At 48.6% G+C, this 21,465-nt stretch overlaps 1 protein-coding gene across 3 annotated transcripts in view; it reads right to left on the bottom strand.

Annotated features, from left to right (window-relative positions):
• The window catches only part of FBXL20 (F-box and leucine rich repeat protein 20), a 37,047-nt gene extending 20,217 nt beyond the window's left edge, over positions 1-16,830 (bottom strand). For 2 of the 3 annotated variants that reach the window (XM_040438201.1, XM_040438202.1), the window contains exons 1-6: positions 16,418-16,830; positions 3,186-3,247; positions 3,010-3,064; positions 2,734-2,808; positions 2,550-2,644; positions 1,672-1,740 (exon numbers count right to left, since the gene is read on the bottom strand). In XM_040438201.1, the coding sequence (XP_040294135.1) occupies positions 1,672-1,740; positions 2,550-2,644; positions 2,734-2,808; positions 3,010-3,064; positions 3,186-3,247; positions 16,418-16,477 (416 nt within the window). In that variant the 5' untranslated portion in view covers positions 16,478-16,830. The remainder of the gene's footprint in view (positions 1-1,671; positions 1,741-2,549; positions 2,645-2,733; positions 2,809-3,009; positions 3,065-3,185; positions 3,248-16,417) is intronic. The other variant, XM_040438203.1, reaches the window with a different exon arrangement.
• Positions 16,831-21,465: the final 4,635 nt, after the last annotated feature.

Genomic DNA, 21,465 nt, shown 5'->3' with positions numbered 1-21,465 from the left:
TGTTAATTCATAGTTTTGATGCCTTCATAGTCATGAAAATAAAGAAAACTCTTTGAATGAGAAGGTGTGTCCAAACTTTTGGTCTGTACTGTACGTCTGAAACAGCGAAAACATGTGTCGGAGGATGATTTGTTTAAGTGTCAAAGGGGTGTAGTACAGAGGGGGAAAAATGAGCTCTCTACCTCCCTCCATTAATGTTGGGATATCCACTGACCACTTAACAGACTTCTCAAAGGGCTTGACTCCACTAGACTGCAATAAAGCATAAGCTTTAGTGAGGGGTTTATAAAGGTTCAGGGTACCAATAAGGTCCTCCAGCTTGGATAGGGTCTGTGTAACAGCTAGCGACCCAAATTGCGCCCATGTAGGATGCCTAAGTTGGAGGTAGTGTGAAAAAAACATGACAAGGGATATCATATTGTTCTCTAAAAGGATCCAATGTAAAATGTAAAAAAATTTCCATCAGAGGAAAATAGATGGGTTAGATATTTGACTCCTGCTCTGAGGAAGGTGCAGCTTAGATCAGATTGGAGTTCTAGGTGAAAACACAACAGCCTCAGTAACCCTAAGGGCTGTTTCACACGAGCGAGTCCATTGCGGGAATTACGCTCCGTGTGCGAGTGTGATCCTCCGCTCTGGACTTGCAGGAGCGCCCGGCATTATCATGATTTATAATGCTATGTGCCTCTGCTTGACCTTATTTCTACAGAATCAGCTTTATGCCACTATGATTCTGTGGAAACAAGGCCATGCAGAGGCACATAGCATTATAAATCATGATAATGCTGCGCTCCTGCAAGTCCAGAGCGGAGGATCACACTCGCACACGGAGCGTAATTCCCGCAATGGACTCGCTCGTGTGAAACAGCCCTAAGGAGCTTCTGGGACAGTGACCAAGCATGAGCAATAGTTTTAAAGGGGAGAGGGTAGGGACCTGTGGGTTGGTACCTGTATAACAGGTTTGTAAGGCTTTTAGTACGAGCCTAGGAGAGCACGTCCACTCACCTCTGCAATTGCTCTACCCTCTGCACTTTGACAGGATTAGGTGTGATGACGTTTTCACTGCCCTTCCCGGTCAATAAAAGTGCACAGGGAGCAGCAGATGCAGAGAGAGCTGAGCCTCTAGGTGTAATGACAACGCCCCTGTTGCTCCTAGAGGCTCGTTTGCATATAGTAAACATAATTTCTTTCAGCAATGCGAGCACATGGGGCTAACACAGATGCCTTCTGCTGCCAAGCTCACATGCAACAAGTCAGCCAGTTTCATAGGTACAAATCTGACAGATGCCCTTTAACCCCTTTGCTACCAGTGCCGCACATGTACAGCCCTGGAGCAAAGTGCAAACATGGCGCCTGCTCGCGCGTGTATCATGGCCGTCGGGTTTTAAACAACAGAGACCTGAGGCTAATGACTGTGACCGGCAATAATGCCGCCGGCTTCTGACCGGCATCCTCTGCGGCCAATGAAGATGCCGGATTATTATTTTAACGGCCAAGGTCTCTCTGAAGAGACCCAGGGTATTGAATCTGCAATTCTTATTTTGCCCAGCAGGTGGCAGGCCAACATAAGAAATGAGCAATTCTGCTCAAATAATGGATCTAAATGACAATTGGACGTTCACTAACAAAGCACATTCTTACATCTCTCATACACCACAGACCGGTACTTACGTGTCAGTGATTTTGGTGCAGCCATTTAGATTTAAAACCTCAATATTTCTACAGTTCTGGGCAAATGATCTGCAAGGCAAAAGCGTAGAATTTATAAGGGATTGAAAGGACCAGAACTGCATTAGAAATAAAAAAAAAATAAGCTCCCAAACATTTAGCAATATTGCAGATAATAGTGAAACTGTGGACTAATATAAGAAGGAGCTCATCTACCCTGATGATAGAGGAGAGCTCCTCTGATGCCTCCATTGCTTCTCCTGAGCAGAGTGCCAGGAAGCCATAAAGAACAGCACTAAAGCGGACAAGCAGAAAAGAGGGGTGACTGCTGACCAACTCCTAACAGCTACGTTCTGCTGGATTGCAAATTGGTCGTCACTGTTAACTTGATCACGACTGCTGGCTCTATTCATATTCAGCCATGGCCAGGTCAGAGGTGGACATGGACATACAGTCATATTAGCAAGCCATGATGAGGTCTGTACAGATCTGCCATTTGTTCAGTTTAATGGTCGTATGTGATGAGAACTTATCAAGCAGTAATCCTTGTATTGATGGAAGTACTGTATGTACAGAAGGTATTCTATCATATTCTAAGGTTGCAGGAGAACGTGAATTTCCCACCACTATCGTCCTCAAACAGCAGTCTGGATTCTGCTGATATCTGGCAAACCTATGAATATCTACTGCACGGGTAGCTAACAGGAGCTAGATTCAAAGTTGAAATTAGGGAACTGTAAGTTAAAGGGGTTGACCGTGCTACATATATTGAGGAAATGTTCTCAGCATAGGTTATCAGTTTCCTGAGGACAGGTCATCAATATCTGTAGCCCCGACAATCCCTTTAAGTAAATTCCTAACACAGTATATTACACACATACCTTAGAGCATTATCCCCTACACCAATGCATCCACGTAAACTGAGCTTGCGCAGGAAGCCCCCACATCTCTTTGATATATTCTCTACCACACGACCCTGGAACATATTAGAGACAGGGATGAAAAGAAAGGGATAAACTATAGGCAACCTGACAAGGGAAAAGAACCTGAAAAATGAATAATTACCTCAATGTCCCTTTGGAAGTCAAACAAGTCAATTCGCTGCCAGTTGCTTCCATCCAGCGCAAGGACATTCCAGGCCTGAAAGAGCAATCAATGCATTTCAATATGTTTATCACCAAAACAAGACATCAATCAGATCTATGTAGACCCTGCAAGATTCCTAACAAGTAGTCCTCTTCACCACGGGCACCACTAGAATCCAACTACATCTGGGGCAACATGACAGGAGGCAGTCAGGGCTGATGTCAGCGTCTAGCCATGTCACTGGTCTTCACTTACCCTAGAGACTTGAGCACATCGACATAAGGTTACAACATCTAAGAAGGAGAAGATCCTAAGAAGAAAGAATACAAAAAAAGGTGACATTATGAACAGTTCAACCAAGGACGTCCCAAGTTTTGGGTGCTGTCCCTTCATTAAAACTTGGCGTTTCCATAACAAAAGTCCCTTCTCACCGGAGCAGAAGCTCCTTGGGAAGCTTCTTATTGATTAGAGCCTCATCATTGTTTGAGAACATCTGGAAGAAAAAAAAAACACAGAAAACAAAAGTTAAAAAGCAGCATGCCAAGAAAAACAGCACAAAGAAGTGAGGGTTGCTTCAGACAGTTTAGAGGTTTTGAGGCAGATTTTCCTTCAGGACTGTCAGCGAAAGCCGCAAGTGGATTTGAAAGGAGTTGGAAATATAAAGGCAGGACTTGTACATCATCTTCCAGCTGGATCCATTTCTGGCTTTGGTTAATAAACTTGTAGGAAGATCTGCCTCAAAACCTCTGTGTGAACCTACCCCAACAGTGCCTTCACACCCGGCAGATTTTGTTGCAGAGAATGTCAGACTAAGGCCTCTTTCACACTTGCGTTGTCCGGATCCGGCGTGCACTCCACTTGCCGGAATTACACTCCGGATCCGGAAAAACGCAAGTGTACTGAAAGCATTTGAAGACGGAACAGTCTTCAAAATGCTTTCAGTGTTACTATGGCAGCCAGGACGCTATTAAAGTCCTGGTTGCCATAGTAGTAGTGGGGAGCGGGGGAGCAGTATACTTACAGTCCGTGCGGCTCCCGGGGTGCTCCAGAATGACGTCAGAGCGCCCCATGCGCATGGATGACGTGTCCAATGCGATCACGTGATCCATGTGCTTGGGGCGCCCTGACGTCACTCTGGAGCGCCCCAGGAGCCGCACGGACGGTAAGTATGCTGCTCCCCCGCTCCCCACTACACTTTACCATGGCAAACAGGACTTTAGCGTCCCGGCAGCCATGGTAACCATTCAGAAAAAGCTAAATGTCGGCTCCGGCAATGCGCCGAAACGACGTTTAGCTCAAGGCCGGAACCGGATCAATGCCTTTCAATGGGCATTAATTCCGGATCCGGCCTTGCGGCAAGTGTTCCGGATTTTTGGCCGGAGCAAAAAGCGCAGCATGCTGCGGTATTTTCTCCGGCCAAAAAACGTTCCGTTCCGGAACTGAAGACATCCTGATGCATCCTGAACGGATTTCACTCCATTCAGAATGCATTGGGATAATCCTGATCAGGATTCTTCCGGCATAGAGCCCCGACGACGGAACTCTATGCCGGAAGACAAGAACGCAGGTGTGAAAGAGCCCTTAAAGATGCAGAAATCCAATGTGCTTGCCGCCAAAACAACCCCATTTACATCAATGGAACTGATTTCTGGTGGCAGGAAAGTTCTACAACAAAATCTGCCAAGTCTGAAGGCACCCCAACGTAGAAAAATCTTGTGCTTGCCGTCTTTAATATAACCAGTACAATGTGTAAGGCTAGTTTCACACCAGCGGGCAGGAAATCAGTCAGGCTGTTCCAGTAGAGAACAGCTTGCCGATGTTCTCCAGATCTGACACTGCCAGATACTACAGTCTTCCGGCTGGACCCCATTGACTATAATGGGGTCCGGCACAGATCTACCCAGCGAATATGCCAAGAGTCGTCCAGACAAAAACTGCTGTCCAGCATTGTCTCCCGGACCTGCCGGCCAAAACACCCGAGGCCTAAGCCATGTCATCATCAGTCATAAATGCGTTAGTGAATTTATTTACACTACTGCCACCTTGAAGCCGTATTTCTGTAGGCAGGTTAGCTTGCGTTTTCTGACCTTAAAGGGATTCTGTCATCAGATTTAACCCCTCTAACCTAAACATATGCTCATGTCCAGACTAATAAGAAGAATCCTAAGCTGGCCTTATTAAACCTCACTGTGGCTCTATTTGCCCAAAAAACTGGTTTTTATAACCTGTCAATCACTTACTTAAGGTGCCCAAGGAGAGGTCCGTTAATACAGGGTGCCCGGCCGCACCCCTCGCCGTCCGGTGCCCAGCGCCGCCTTCCCTGTCTTGAGCGCCGCCTTCTACAGCTCAGTGCCGCCTCCACAATCCTCCCCGTCCATCTGCCAGATCCCACGCCTGCGCACTAGGCTCAGCCTGATGCGCCCGTGCGGACTCGTTGAACGAAGTGCGCATGCGCCAGCCTTGCTGCTTATACCTTTTTGCCTGAAATAGAAGGGATCAAAAAGAAGCCTCTGTCTCCTGCTGTCTGTGGGGGGCGTGATCCGGCTCCTGACAGGTTTTCCCGGGCTGAGAGAGGTTGGCGCCAATCTGCAGGTCATATCAGGGTTGAGCGAAGTGCGCATCAGGCCGGCGCATGCGCACTTCGCTCAACGAAGCCGCTGCCTGGAGTCCGCACGGGTGCATCAGGCTGAGCCTAGTGCGCAGGATCTGGCAGAGGGACGGGGAGGATTGCGGAGGTGGCGCTGAACTGTAGAAGGCGGCGCTGAAGACGGGGAAGGCGGCGAGGGGTGCGGCCGGCCACCCTGTATTAACGGACCTCCCCTTGGGCACCTTAAATAAGTGATTGACAGGTTATAAAAACCTGTTTTTTGGGCAAATAGAGCCACAGTGAGGTTTAATAAGGCCAGCTTAGGATTCTTCTTATTACTCCGGACATGAGCATATGTTTAGGTTAGAGGGGTTAAATCTGATGACACAATCCCTTTAATGCAGCTCATAGATTCTGTTACAGACCAACATGTAAAACAGGAACAAGAGGATTTCATTCACCCTGCACTCTGTTAAACTCAGACCTGTAAGGGCAGCCTCCCGACTCTCCCCCGACAGCAGATGTTGTGGGAAGAGTCAGGCATGTTAGATTCATTTTCAACATACCTTGTGCCCTCAGGGAGGTAGGCTGTCCGCAACCGGTGTCTGGCAGTGGCTTTCTCCCCTCTCCCATTCACCACTCATGCATGAGGGGGAAATCGAGAGAGATTGTTTTCAGCCAACAGTTCTCTCATGTCTATACCCGGCTTTAGACTCAAAAGGAGAGATTTATCAAAACTGGTGTAAAGGAAAACTGCCTTAGTTGCCCATAGCAACCAATCAGATTCCATCTTTCATTTTTCAGAGCTCCTTTGGAAAATGAAAGGTGGAATCTGATTAGTTGCTATGGGCAACTGTGTCAGTTTTCTTTTACACCAGTTTTGATAAATCTCCCCAAAAGGTGGAGAAGAAAGTTTAATCATCTCTCTAATGAGTGAATGCTGCTCATCCTAGGGCAGGAGTGCACATTTTTTCCTGGTTTGAGCGCCACACTGTCTCACAAAATGAATGACTAGGGCCGCATCAACATTTAAAAGGGGTATTCCCATGTAGGACATTTATGGCATCTCAAAGGTGTAGGCTGTAAATGTCTGATAGGTCCTGGTTCCACCGCCTGAAGTCCCACTATGGGCTCATGCACACGACCGTATGTATTTTGCGGTACGCAAAAATCTGATCCGCAAAGAATATGGATGACATCCGTGTGAATTCTGTATTTTGCGGAACGGAACAGCTCGCCCTTCATAGAACAGTACTACCCTTTGTCAGGATAGTACATGTTCTATTTTTTCGGACCTACGGAAACGGAATGCACACGGAGTACCTTCCGTTTATTTGCGGACCCATTGAAGTGAATGGTTCCGCATACGGTCTGCAAAAAAAACGGAATGGACACGGACAGAAAATACGTTTGTGTGCCCGAGCCATTATCAGGAGAATGTCGGTCCTCTTCACCCCCGTTCACACTCCGGAAAAGAAGGGACCATGCATGCTTCTCTCCAATGCTGTTTCAGATGCCACAAGAGTGCATGAGTACTTACCTCTCCCTGCAGTACTTCTCTCCGACATGAAAAATACACGAGCAGCCACTGGACACAGTCAACAAGGCTATGACCTGGGGGTTGGAGGCCGTCCATAATGGCACTGTGGCCCTCATGTGGACCCCTGCGGAAAGCAGTATACAGAGCGTGCCGATCCTGTACTTTACTCCTGCTGCATTACAACTGGCACCCCATCATGTAACTAAGGGGCTATTGGGCCCCCTCGGAAACACTACAGCATTACCCTGCATGTACCTGCTGTCCGGGGACGGCAAAACTAAACGGTTTTCAGGAGAAATGATTATCCCAGGGACTCCCACATAATATAGAAAATCCAGGGCTGGACAGAAGCCCGCCAGCATGGCGACTACAAAATCCTCTGGCCAGCCATGTGCTACCTACGCCTGCTATATGGAGCTAACCTAACTGAGACTTCCCCCCCGAAGGGGTGGTCATAGCTTCACCCAACTGGGCAGAGACAAACGACCTGAACAATGATGGCTGCATAAATCAGTTATTGTCCTGGTTGCCTGCCACCCAACATGTTCTATTCATATTTATAGCTGGGGCTACTGGAAACCTAGAGTGGTACCTCCTCACTGACTCAGCGACAGGAAGAGACAGGTTTAAGAAGGATTCCTTACATATCACACACCACCGGAAATAGGCGGACTGAGGTCTAATAGTGGCTTTTAGTTAGGTATTATAGTATAATTACAGGGCATGGACAGAATTCATTGATGTGCGGAAAATTTCTCTGATTTATCAGGAGTGCATGGCGGCTGGTTAGTACAGCAGGAATTTGGGCTTGGCACAATGACGGAGTTGGTGGTGGTAGAATGGGTAACGCTGCTCGTCAGTCTGCCATGTGCCAGACTTAAAGGGGTTGTCTTACTTCAGCAAATGGCATTCCTCATGTAGACAAGGTTAATACAAGGCACTTACTAATGTATTGTGATTGTCCATATTGCCTCCTCTGCTGGCTTGATCCATGTTTCCATCACGTTACACACTGCTTAATTCCAGGGGTTACGACCGCCGATGCAGCGCAGATAGGATCTTGCCGGGACGGGATCTGCTGCACATGCGTGCCTATACGCACATCAACAGTCCCGGCCACCAGAGAGGTCAGCGCTTTTTCCCCTATAGCAGGGCTGGCCAACCTGAGGCTCTCCAGCTGTTGCAAAACTACAACTCCCAGCATGTCCAGACAGCCTACAGCTATCAGTCTACAGCATGGCATGGTGGGAATTGTAGTTTTACAACAGCTGGAGAGCCGCAGGTTGGCCAGCCCTGCCCTAGAGTGTGCAAGCACGACCACTGCTGCTGGATTGTAGGGTGGTCGTAACCCAAACGAGCAGTGTATAATGTGATGGGAAAATGAATCCAGCCAGCAAAGGAGACAATATGGACAATCACAATACATTAGTAAGCGCCTTGTATTAGGTCATAACCTAGAACTATGGCGTCACTTTGCAAGATGGAAACACTCCTAAGATTTTTAGGATTATGGTCATTTTAAGATGTGGTATATAATGAAAAAAATAAAATCATAATCACCCGTTGCCTGCCACATCATGGGAGGGCAGCCCCGCCTTGGGATGCCCTCCCTGATGAGCCAGAGGGATCCCAGCGCTACCCCAACCTGTCGGTAAATGTATGATAAGATCAGCTACTCATCTGAACGTACCGCCATGGCCTAACCCGACTCCCCTCCCCCCAGCATTCTCAGTTGATTGCTGGGGTTCTTAGAAGCCAGGACTTGCTTCACTATTAGTTCATGTTCACACAGCGGATATTCCATGTGGATTCTGCCACACCAAAGTCTACACCAACATGTTGAAATGGAAATTCCTATTAAAATCAATGGAAGGCATAAAAACTGCATCAAAAACAGCATGGAAAACGTGTAGAATTTGATGCAGCTTTAACAACTACATGTCAGTGTACTAATACAAGTGTGTGAACATAGGGGCACATTTACTAAGACCAGCTTTAAACACCGGTCATAGTTTCCCGCTTGTGCTGCCGTTAAACGTGTGCCTCATCGTAAATTAGGCGCATTTGTGGCAGTCCTTGTGCCTGGCATGTTCCAGGCGTAAATGTTAGCAGATTTGCCAGGGTTGGAGTCCAGATCCCCGACCAACTGGTAGACACAATCCTCATTCAAATGAGTGGAGTAGACGCCGATATTTCTGTGACTATACCATAAGGGTACGTTCACACAAGAGCAGATTTAAAAACAGAAAATCCATGCAGTTTTTTTTTTGGTGTGCGAATTTCTGTGTGTTTCTGCACGAAAAATGGTGGAGATTTGATGTGGAAGGCATGCTATTGATTTATGAAGCCGAACAGCAGGTCAATTTCCGCACCGAAAACGATGCAAAGTGTACTTGAGATTGGTGCAATCTCATTCAATTTGTTGGTACTGTATTACCCCGCGGTTTTTCTGCACGAGAATGAAACGCGGTATCCGCAATGTGAAACGGTAGCCTAAGCGTATGTTCACATGGCGGATTTTAGCAATGACAAAATCCACGGCGGTTGTTCACTTTGGATTCTGCGGACCCGCTCCACGGAATGGTAATCTAACCAGTGAGCAGGCAGGCACCCACCGCCCACCCTTCCTGGCGCGGTTGTGGTTTTAAACTTCTGGCTCTCCCATGAAAAAGACCACCAGAATTTTGACAAACTCTGCGCCATTTTGTCATACTTTTAGTATGACATTTCCCTCCCCCCAATCCCCAACCCCCTCCCCACGGGAGTCATTCGTAAGTTTTTTTTTTGCACAGTTCTCCATTCTCCCAGGGACAATGCTGACAACGTACGCGGCGACATGGCGACATGTATATGGCAGATACAAAATGTACGATGTCCTCACCTGACAGGTGCAGGGACTTTTGCATACCTGTTCCGTGTTTTATCTCCATGTCAACTGTCAGTATGCAAATAACAGGCACAATAACCCAACATCCATCTTCTGTACATTCCCTGTGCAGCAGAGCACCGCCATTTCAACAACCCCCACCCCGGCTGACGTTTATGAAGGTTATCTTCCCAGAACCTCTATAAGCCAATATCAGCAGATCTGCCTTTTTTCAGATGTTACTTTAGGGTAAGTGGACCTTTAAAAAAAAAAAAAAAAAAAAAGGGGAACAGTAGCTGAACATTTGGAGCTTAATCAGCAGTGGGTTTTTCTGGCTCCTCCTACTCAAGGGTGATGAGGGCACTGGGGTTTGTACAAGCTTTTATGTTCCAGCTGGTATAAAAGTCCTCTGATCCTCACATAATACCCACCAGCAGCCTCTGTTATCCATCTGCACTGAATGGAGATGACAACGCTCTGCTAGCTCTGCTATACGGTGCCCAGTCCCAGACGCCACATTGCTAGCTGGGTGGGGGTGGTAGGTGTAATCATGTAGCCGAGTCCATGAGCCAGCAGCATCACTGGCATGAACAGAAATTCCTGCAGGAACAGTGGACCCCCCCAAAGCACCCACTCTATCCTTTCCACTCATTCGGATGTGCACCACAAGACCCAGAAAGCCCTGCAAAGCTGTACAGGGTACAGAAATCGGAGGGGAAGCCAAAGATCTCGCCCCTTCGCTCTGCTGCTGGCATCAGATGAAACTAAGGCTAGTTTCACACAAGCGTTCAGACATCACGCGAACGCACGTTAGCAATTATCGGCCGAAATATTGCCCAGTGTAAGGCTATATGCACACAAACGTATTGTGTTACCATCTCCATGCCGTCTGTTTTTTGTGGATTGGATGAGGACCCATTCACTTCAATGGCTCCGCAAAAAAAGGGAACGTATGTCCGTTCCGTAGCCCCGCAAAAAATATAGAGCATGTCCTATTCTTGTCCATTTTGTGACAATGGATCCGCAAAAAAACAGATGCAATACGAATGCCAAAAGGACGTCATCCGTATTTTCTTTGCGGATTGCAAAACACATACGGTTGTGTAAATGTAGCCTAATACAGACCTTACACCTCTACTGTAGCTGCACCTGATCAAACAGTGGGGTGTGAACTAGGCCTAAGTAGACAGCCTGCAGATAGATGGCCACCAGTAAAAAGCAGGTAGGTAATCTACATACCTAGTGAAACCACATGCTACCCCTATAGCAGAGCATGAGCTCCGAACCATAGGCACCGCTTGCCCTCCTCCCATGAGGCACCAGGCACTGTATGCATCCAAAGAACTTCAGGGGCCCCACATTCAGGATTTCTGAGATACCGATCCTGGATACGACTGGGAGGTCAGACTATCAATATGGTAGGACTGTGGTTTTTACTGGGATTATTATAATTTTTTTATACCTCAGTAACGTGGAAACCATTTATGTGAATGCACCCTAACAGTCCCTCTTGAAGGCTATAGGGCCTGCCTGGATACTGACACATTACTGCTCCTATACTGGGGCCACATGGGGACCTTTTGATACAGACAAGTCAGATCCCTATGACAAACAAGTCTGCAACCACCATGTGGCTCCTGTGCAAGGGCAGTATATGGGCTCCTTAGTTTCCAACTCCTAATTTGATCAAACATATGCAGTGTCCACCTCCAAGCCTGACTAAAGTGGTGAAGTCACAACAGCATACATGACTGAAATTCTTGATGTCACAGCACGGCAACCGCCTGACACCCACTAGTGATGTCACAGCACAGCAAACCGCCTGACACCCACTAGTGATGTCACAGCACGGCAACCGCCTGACACCCACTAGTGATGTCACAGCACGGCAAACCGCCTGACACCCACTAGTGATGTCACAGCACGGCAAACCGCCTGACACCCACTAGTGATGTCACAGCACGGCAACCGCCTGACACCCACTAGTGATGTCACAGCACGGCAACCGCCTGACACCCACTAGTGATGTCACAGCACGGCAAACCGCCTGACACCCACTAGTGATGTCACAGCACGGCAACCGCCTGACACCCACTAGTGATGTCACAGCACGGCAAACCGCCTGACACCCACTAGTGATGTCACAGCACGGCAAACCGCCTGACACCCACTAGTGATGTCACAGCACGGCAAACCGCCTGACACCCACTAGTGATGTCACAGCACGGCAACCGCCTGACACCCACTAGTGATGTCACAGCATGGCAAACCGCCTGACACCCACTAGTGATGTCACAGCACGGCAAACCGCCTGACACCCACTAGTGATGTCACAGCACGGCAAACCGCCTGACACCCACTAGTGATGTCACAGCACGGCAAACCGCCTGACACCCACTAGTGATGTCACAGCACGGCAAACCGCCTGACACCCACTAGTGATGTCACAGCACGGCAAACCGCCTGACACCCACTAGTGATGTCACAGCACGGCAAACCGCCTGACACCCACTAGTGATGTCACAGCACGGCAAACCGCCTGACACCCACTAGTGATGTCACAGCACGGCAACCGCCTGACACCCACTAGTGATGTCACAGCACAGCAAACCGCCTGACACCCACTAGTGATGTCACAGCACGGCAACCGCCTGACACCCACTAGTGATGTCACAGCACGGCAACCGCCTGACACCCACTAGTGATGTCACAGCACGGCAACCGCCTGACACCCACTAGTGATGTCACAGCACGGCAAACCGCCTGACACCCACTAGTGATGTCACAGCACGGCAAACCGCCTGACACCCACTAGTGATGTCACAGCACGGCAAACCGCCTGACACCCACTAGTGATGTCACAGCACGGCAAACCGCCTGACACCCACTAGTGATGTCACAGCACGGCAAACCGCCTGACACCCACTAGTGATGTCACAGCACGGCAAACCGCCTGACACCCACTAGTGATGTCACAGCACGGCAAACCGCCTGACACCCACTAGTGATGTCACAGCACGGCAAACCGCCTGACACCCACTAGTGATGTCACAGCACGGCAAACCGCCTGACACCCACTAGTGATGTCACAGCACGGCAAACCGCCTGATACCCACTAGTGATGTCACAGCATGGTAACCGTCTGACACCCGGAACAGAACAGACGCGGACAAAAAAATAAAAATCCGTTCATGTGCACGAGCCCTTATTCATGTGAATTTTGCTGCAGATTTCTCCACAGCTTATGAGGTCCTGTGTGGACATACCCTAATACTTTTTCGCACGCGAGTGCTTGTTATTCGCATCCAACCTTGGCAATCCTACACGAGGAAGTGCTAGTCCTAATAATTTGCTATAATGTATCTGTGCAGGTAAAATGTATCAGCCTGGAGTCCAGTCTGTTTAAAGGGGTTGTCCTGTACTTTTCTAAGTGATGGGCCATCACCATCTGACGACTGGTGGGAGAGGTGGGGTGTCAGACCCCTGCCCTTCTGTTCTGCAGTAGACCCACCACCTACACAGTGGTAGACAGAGCTGGGTACTGTAGAGCTGCTCCCAGTGAAATGAATAGGAACAGTACAGCAGTAAGGCCCCTTTCACACGAGCGAGTTTTTAGCGCGGGTGCAATGCATGACGTAAACGCATTGCACCCGCACTGAATCCGGACCCATTCATTTCTATGGGGCTGTGCACACGAGCGGTGATTTTCACGCATCACTTGTGCGTTGCGTGAAAATCGCAGCATGTTCTATATTCTGCGTTTTTAAAGCAACGCAGGCCCCATAGAAATGAATGGGGTTGCGTGAAAATCGCAAAGCTACCGCAAGCAAGTGCGGATGCGGTGCGATTTTCACGAACGGTTGCTAGGAGACGATCGGGATGGGGACCCGATCATTATTATTTCCCCTTATAACATGGTTATAAGGGAAAATAATAGCATTCTGAATACAGAATGCTTAGTAAAATAGCGCTGGAGGGTTTAAAAAAAAATATATAAAAAAATAATTTAACTCACCTCATCCACTTGTTCGCGCAGCCGGCATCTCTTCTGTCGTCTTCTTTGCTGTGCACAGGAAAAGGACCTTTGATGACGTCACTGCGCTCATCACATGGTCCGTCACATGATCCATCACCATGGTAAAAGATCATGTGATGAGCGCAGTGACGTCATCAAAGGTCCTATTCCTCAAAGAAGAAGAAAGAAGAGATGCCGGCTGCGCGATCAAGTGGATTAAGGTGAGTTAAATTATTTTTTATTTTTTTTTAACCCCTCCAGCCCTATTTTACTAAGCATTCTGTATTAAGAATGCTATTATTTTCCCTTATAACCATGTTATAAGGGAAAATAATAAAATCTACACAACACCTAACCCAAACCCGAACTTCTGTGAAGAAGTCCGGGTTCGAGTCTGGGTACCAAACATGCTGATTTTTCTCACGCGCGTGCAAAACGCATTACAATGTTTTGCACCCGCGCGGAAAAAACGCAATTGCAGTGAAAACTGACTTGTTTCAGTGTCAAAATCGCACCATTTTCCCTGAACGCATCCGGCCCCAATCCGCAACGCCCGTGTGAAAGGGGCCTAACAGCTCTGTCCGCTACACTATGTAGTTCCGGCACTACTGCGCACCAGCTGATCGGCGGGGGTACGGGGTGTCGGACCCCTTCTGATCAGATAATGATCACCTATTCTGAGTATAGGCCATCACTTGTAAACCCTGGACAGTCCCTTTAAGCGCACATAGAACTGCCTGGACTGAATACTACTGTACAGTCTGTGCCTAAATCTTATCAAAACCTGCTAGGTTTCCACCGGCCATGTCCATTCACAGGGAGAAAATCCGCACAGAATAATAAATGCTCCGCACCATGTTCATTATTACCTTGGACACTGCACTGAAATGAGCAGATTATGTTCCAATGAATTTTAAAGGGGTTAAACCGCATGCGGATCCACAGGCGAATCCGACGGAGAAGTCTAGTGTCAGCTGCAGATTTCTGCCACATATTATCCACCCCGGGCAAATCTGTACAGTGTGAACACATTACTAAGCCTTGGCAAGTGGTGGAAGTTTTTTTTTTTTTTGGTACATACAACTAGACAAACCCTTAAGCTGGCCATAGACAGAGCATAGCCTAATGGCCCGCTACCTTCCCCCCCATAAAGACGTCTACTCAACATAGTCAATCTACTGTTAGGGAGACAAGTGGCTAACGGACACCTCTAATGCTGCTGATCTCCAGAAGCAATGGATCATGCTCAGCCCTCAGAATATGAAAGATGGGGGGGCGGACACAAGACAGGTTGGATTACAACCCTGTTCCAAAATTCTTATAATGGAAACAGACTCGATGATAAAATTATCCCATAAAAATCACTGCAATTAACTATAACAATGCTGGCGACACATCCCCAGATACATTGCGCTATTACATGGACTTTTCACAGATCTGCTAAATTTTTCAGACAATACAATGGGTTCAAATAGGACGATCCAGCGATCAACACGTCTGTGACCGGCTCTGATCCAGCGATCACCGGTCACACTGTTGTGACATCACCACGTCTGTGACCGGCTCTGATCCAGCGATCACCGGTCATACTGTTGTGACATCACCACGTCTGTGACCGGCTCTGATCCAGCGATCACCGGTCATACTGTTGTGACATCACCACGTCTGTGACCGGCTCTGATCCAGCGATCACCGGTCACACTGTTGTGACATCACCACGTCTGTGACCGGCTCTGATCCAGCGATCACCGGTCATACTGTTGTGACATCACCACGTCTGTGACCGGCTCTTATCCAGCGATCACTGGTCACACTGCGGTGACATCACCACGTCTGTGACCGGCTCTGATCCAGCGATCACCGGTCACACTGTTGTGACATCACCACGTCTGTGACAGGCTCTGATCCAGCGATCACACTGTTGTGACATCACCACATCTGTGACCGGCTCTGATCCAGCGATCACCGGTCACACTGTTGTGACATCACCACGTCTGTGACAGGCTCTGATCCAGCGATCACACTGTTGTGACATCACCACGTCTGTAACCGGCTCTGATCCAGCGATCACCGGTCACACTGTTGTGACATCACCACGTCTGTGACAGGCTCTGATCCAGCGATCACCGGTCACACTGTTGTGACATCACCACGTCTGTGACCGGCTCTGATCCAGCGATCACCGGTCATACTGTTGTGACATCACCACGTCTGTGACCGGCTCTGATCCAGTGATCACCGGTCACACTGTTGTGACATCACCACGTCTGTGACCGGCTCTGATCCAGTGATCACCGGTCACACTGTTGTGACATCACCACGTCTGTGACCGGCTCTGATCCAGCGATCACACTGTTGTAACATCACCACGTCTGTGACCGGCTCTGATCCAGGGATCACAGGTCATATGACTGACCAGCTGTCTCACAGACCATACTGTGACATCACCGGCCATACTGTGACATCACCACTACTGTGACCAGCTCTGAATCCTGACACCACAACAATCCCATCCCCCCAACCTCAGAAGTTACTGCCACCTCCTGCCCCCTCCCTACACTCCTCATTCATCATCCATGCACCCCCAGTCACCCGGTCCCCCCCATGCAACAGCTATCTCTGAACTACACCCGGATCCCCCTCAGTAATAGGTACCCAGTTCACATGTCGCACCTCAAACCGGCTCTTGGTCACCCCGTTCATCTCTCTCCGCATGGAGGCGGCTGCGGGCGCTCTTGGGGTGCTGAGCCCCTTTGTGTCCTGGATCCGCCGAGTACTGACAGGGGTGTCGCCTGTCCCAGCAGCAGTGACCAGGTGCCCCGGAGCTCGGGGAAACGCAGCAGTCCGGCTGTGGCTGGAGCTCCACTCCCCGGGGTGTGTCGTGTGCTGTCACCGGGGGGGCCCGGGATCCTCTCCCTTCTCTGAGGCCTTTAACTTTAGCCCAAAACAATAACACCCGCACCTGCCAGCATCGGCGCCTGTGATTGGCCGACGGACGCAGAAGAGGGCGTGGTTAGAAGCTGACAGCTGATCGTAGCCCCAGGGACTGGTGGGAACACCGGCACCGGGGACTGGAGCAGAGACCGGAAATGCCCGCCTACTCTCAGCTGACTGCCTTGCAATCCACAAGGAGATCGGGCCCCAAGGGCCCCTCAGACCTCTCCCCCCCTCTGCAAGAGCTTTAACCAATAAGAAGGAGCCCCAGGGCATTTAAACGTGACATCATTATCGCGGGAATCCTAGGGCCGGGATGGCCAAAGATTTAAAGGGACAGTAACCCTAAGACTGCAGTCTATTGTTCTCTGGGAGCAGCCATTGCAGGGTGTGGGCGAGGCTGGCTGTAGTGTTCTCATATAGAATCGGTGTCAGACAGTCTGGAGCAGAGTCCCTGCTCCTGGTGGGGGGGATTACCAGTCCTCTGCACCCAGGACTCTAGGCCGAGTCTTTAATGGGTTAATCCGCTTTGGCCGCTGCGTTTTTATACTTTAAACCCGTGAGTAAGAAGATTTAGCGAGGGATTTCAGAGGGAGAATATATCAGTCACCTGGAGGATGAAATCCTTTTAGAGGAGAGGATGGTGTCCGGCGCAGGTCACTAGGACCATGGGAAAGCGTTAGCGGGCGACCTACATGTTATGCCAGAGATCACGTGTTCTGAAACCGGGAGGACTGGGAACTTAACGTGGTCCTGGAAAAAAATAAAGGGTCAACAAAAGTAGGCGAGGCCAATAATACCTTATTGCGACACAAAATACCGCCCCAGCAGAACCAAATATCACAGTGCAGCACAATATACTGCCCCAGCAGAACCAAATACCACAGTGCAGCACAATATACTGCCTCAGCAGAACCAAATACCACAGTGCAGCACAATATACTGCCCCAGCAGAACCAAATATCACAGTGCAGCACAATATACTGCCCCAGCAGAACCAAATACCACAGTGCAGCACAATATACTGCCCCAGAAGAACCAAATACCACAGTGCAGCACAATATACTGCCCCAGTAGAACCAAATACCACACAGCAGCACAATATACTGCACCAGCAGAACCAAATACCACAGTGCAGCACAATATACTGCCCCAGTAGAACCAAATACCACAGTGCAGCACAATATACTGCCCCAGCAGAACCAAATACCACAGTGTAGCACAATATACTGCCCCAGCAGAACCAAATACCACAGTGTAGCACAATATACTGCCCCAGCAGAACCAAATACCACAATGCAGCACAATATACTGCCCCAGCAAAACCAAATACCACAGTGCAGCACAATATACCGCCCCAGTAGAACCAAATACCACAGTGCAGCACAATATACTGCCCCAGTAGAACCAAATACCACAGTGCAGCACAATATACTGCCCCAGCAGAACCAAATACCACAGTGCAGCACAATATACTGCCCCAGAAGAACCAAATACCACAGTGCAGCACAATATACTGCCCCAGTAGAACCAAATACCACACAGCAGCACAATATACTGCACCAGCAGAACCAAATACCACAGTGCAGCACAATATACTGCCCCAGTAGAACCAAATACCACAGTGCAGTACAATATACTGCACCAGCAGAACCAAATACCACAGTGCAGCACAATATACTGCCCCAGCAGAACCAAATACCACAGTGTAGCACAATATACTGCCCCAGCAGAACCAAATACCACAATGCAGTACAATATACTGCCCCAGCAGAACCAAATACCACAATGCAGCACAATATACTGCCCCAGCAAAACCAAATACCACAGTGCAGCACAATATACCGCCCCAGTAGAACCAAATACCACAGTGCAGCACAATATACTGCCCCAGTAGAACCAAATACCACAGAGCAGCACAATATACTGCACCAGCAGAACCAAATACCACAGTGCAGCACAATATACTGCCCCAGCAGAACCAAATACCACAATGCAGTACAATATACTGCCCCAGCAGAACCAAATACCACAATGCAGCACAATATACTGCCCCAACAAAACCAAATACCACAGTGCAGCACAATATACCGCCCCAGTAGAACCAAATACCACAGTGCAGCACAATATACTGCCCCAGTAGAACCAAATACCACAGAGCAGCACAATATACTGCCCCAGCAGAACCAAATACCACAATGCAGTACAATATACTGCCCCAGCAGAACCAAATACCACAATGCAGCACAATATACTGCCCCAGCAAAACCAAATACCACAGTGCAGCACAATATACCGCCCCAGTAGAACCAAATACCACAGTGCAGCACAATATACTGCCCCAGCAGAACCAAATACCACAATGCAGTACAATATACTGCCCCAGCAGAACCAAATACCACAATGCAGCACAATATACTGCCCCAGCAAAACCAAATACCACAGTGCAGCACAATATACCGCCCCAGTAGAACCAAATACCACAGTGCAGCACAATATACTGCCCCAGTAGAACCAAATACCACAGAGCAGCACAATATACTGCCCCAGCAGAACCAAATACCACAGTGCAGCACAATATACTGCCCCAGCAGAACCAAATACCACAGTGCAGCACAATATACCGCCCCAGTAGAACCAAATACCACAGTGCAGCACAATATACTGCCCCAGTAGAACCAAATACCACAGAGCAGCACAATATACTGCCCCAGCAGAACCAAATACCACAGTGCAGCACAATATACTGCCCCAGCAGAACCAAATACCACAGTGCAGCACAATATACTGCCCCAGCAGCACAAAATACCACAGTGCAGCACAATATACTGCCCCAGCAGAACCAAATACCACAGTGCAGCACAATATACTGCCCCAGCAGAACCAAATACCACAGTGCAGCACAATATACTGCCCCAGCAGAACCAAATACCACAGTGCAGCACAATATACTGCCCCAGCAGAACCAAATACCACAGTGCAGCACAATATACTGCCCCAGCAGAACCAAATACCACAGTGCAGCACAATATACTGCCCCAGCAGCACAAAATACCACAGTGCAGCACAATATACTGCCCCAGCAGAACCAAATACCACAGTGCAGCACAATATACTGCCCTAGCAGAACCAAATACCACAGTGCAGCACAATATACTGCCCCAGCAGAACCAAATACCACAGTGCAGCACAATATACTGCCCCAGCAGAACCAAATACCACAGTGCAGCACAATATACTGCATCAGCAGAACCAAATACCACAGTGCAGCACAATATACTGCCCCAGCAGAACCAAATACCACAGTGCAGCACAATATACTGCCCCAGCAGAACCAAATACCACAGTGCAGCACAATATACTGCCCCAGCAGAACCAAATACCACAGTGCAGCACAATATACTGCACCAGCAGAACCAAATACCACAGTGCAGCACAATATACTGCCCCAGCAGAACCAAATACCACAGTGCAGCACAATATACTGCCCCAGCAGAACCAAATACCACAGTGCAGCACAATATACTGCCCCAGAAGAACCAAATACCACAGTGCAGCACAATATACTGCCCCAGCAGAACCAAATACCACACAGCAGCACAATATACTGCACCAGCAGAACCAAATACGACAGTGCAGCACAATATACTGCCCCAGTAGAACCAAATACCACAGTGCAGCACAATATACTGCCCCAGCAGAACCAAATACCACAGTGCAGCACAATATACTGCCCCAGCAGAACCAAATACCACAGTGCAGCACAATATACTGCCCCAGCAGAACCAAATACCACAGTGCAGCACAATATACTGCCCCAGTAGAACCAAATACCACAGTGCAGCACAATATACTGCCCCAGTAGAACCAAATACCACAGTGCAGCACAATATACTGCCCCAGAAGAACCAAATACCACAGTGCAGCACAATATACTGCCCCAGTAGAACCAAATACCACACAGCAGCACAATATACTGCACCAGCAGAACCAAATACCACAGTGCAGCACAATATACTGCCCCAGTAGAACCAAATACCACAGTGCAGCACAATATACTGCCCCAGCAGAACCAAATACCACAGTGTAGCACAATATACTGCCCCAGCAGAACCAAATACCACAATGCAGTACAATATACTGCCCCAGCAGAACCAAATACCACAATGCAGCACAATATACTGCCCCAGCAAAACCAAATACCACAGTGCAGCACAATATACCGCCCCAGTAGAACCAAATACCACAGTGCAGCACAATATACTGCCCCAGTAGAACCAAATACCACAGAGCAGCACAATATACTGCACCAGCAGAACCAAATACCACAGTGCAGCACAATATACTGCCCCAGCAGAACCAAATACCACAATGCAGTACAATATACTGCCCCAGCAGAACCAAATACCACAATGCAGCACAATATACTGCCCCAGCAAAACCAAATACCACAGTGCAGCACAATATACCGCCCCAGTAGAACCAAATACCACAGTGCAGCACAATATACTGCCCCAGTAGAACCAAATACCATAGAGCAGCACAATATACTGCACCAGCAGAACCAAATACCACAGTGCAGCACAATATACTGCCCCAGCAGAACCAAATACCACAATGCAGTACAATATACTGCCCCAGCAGAACCAAATACCACAATGCAGCACAATATACTGCCCCAGCAAAACCAAATACCACAGTGCAGCACAATATACCGCCCCAGTAGAACCAAATACCACAGTGCAGCACAATATACTGCCCCAGCAGAA

This window comes from Bufo bufo, chromosome 6 (assembly GCF_905171765.1).
Source record: "Bufo bufo chromosome 6, aBufBuf1.1, whole genome shotgun sequence".
NCBI classification, from domain to species: domain Eukaryota; kingdom Metazoa; phylum Chordata; class Amphibia; order Anura; family Bufonidae; genus Bufo; species Bufo bufo.
The sequence above is the reverse complement of the archived record's forward strand: the minus strand, read 5'-3'. Positions and strand labels throughout refer to the sequence as shown.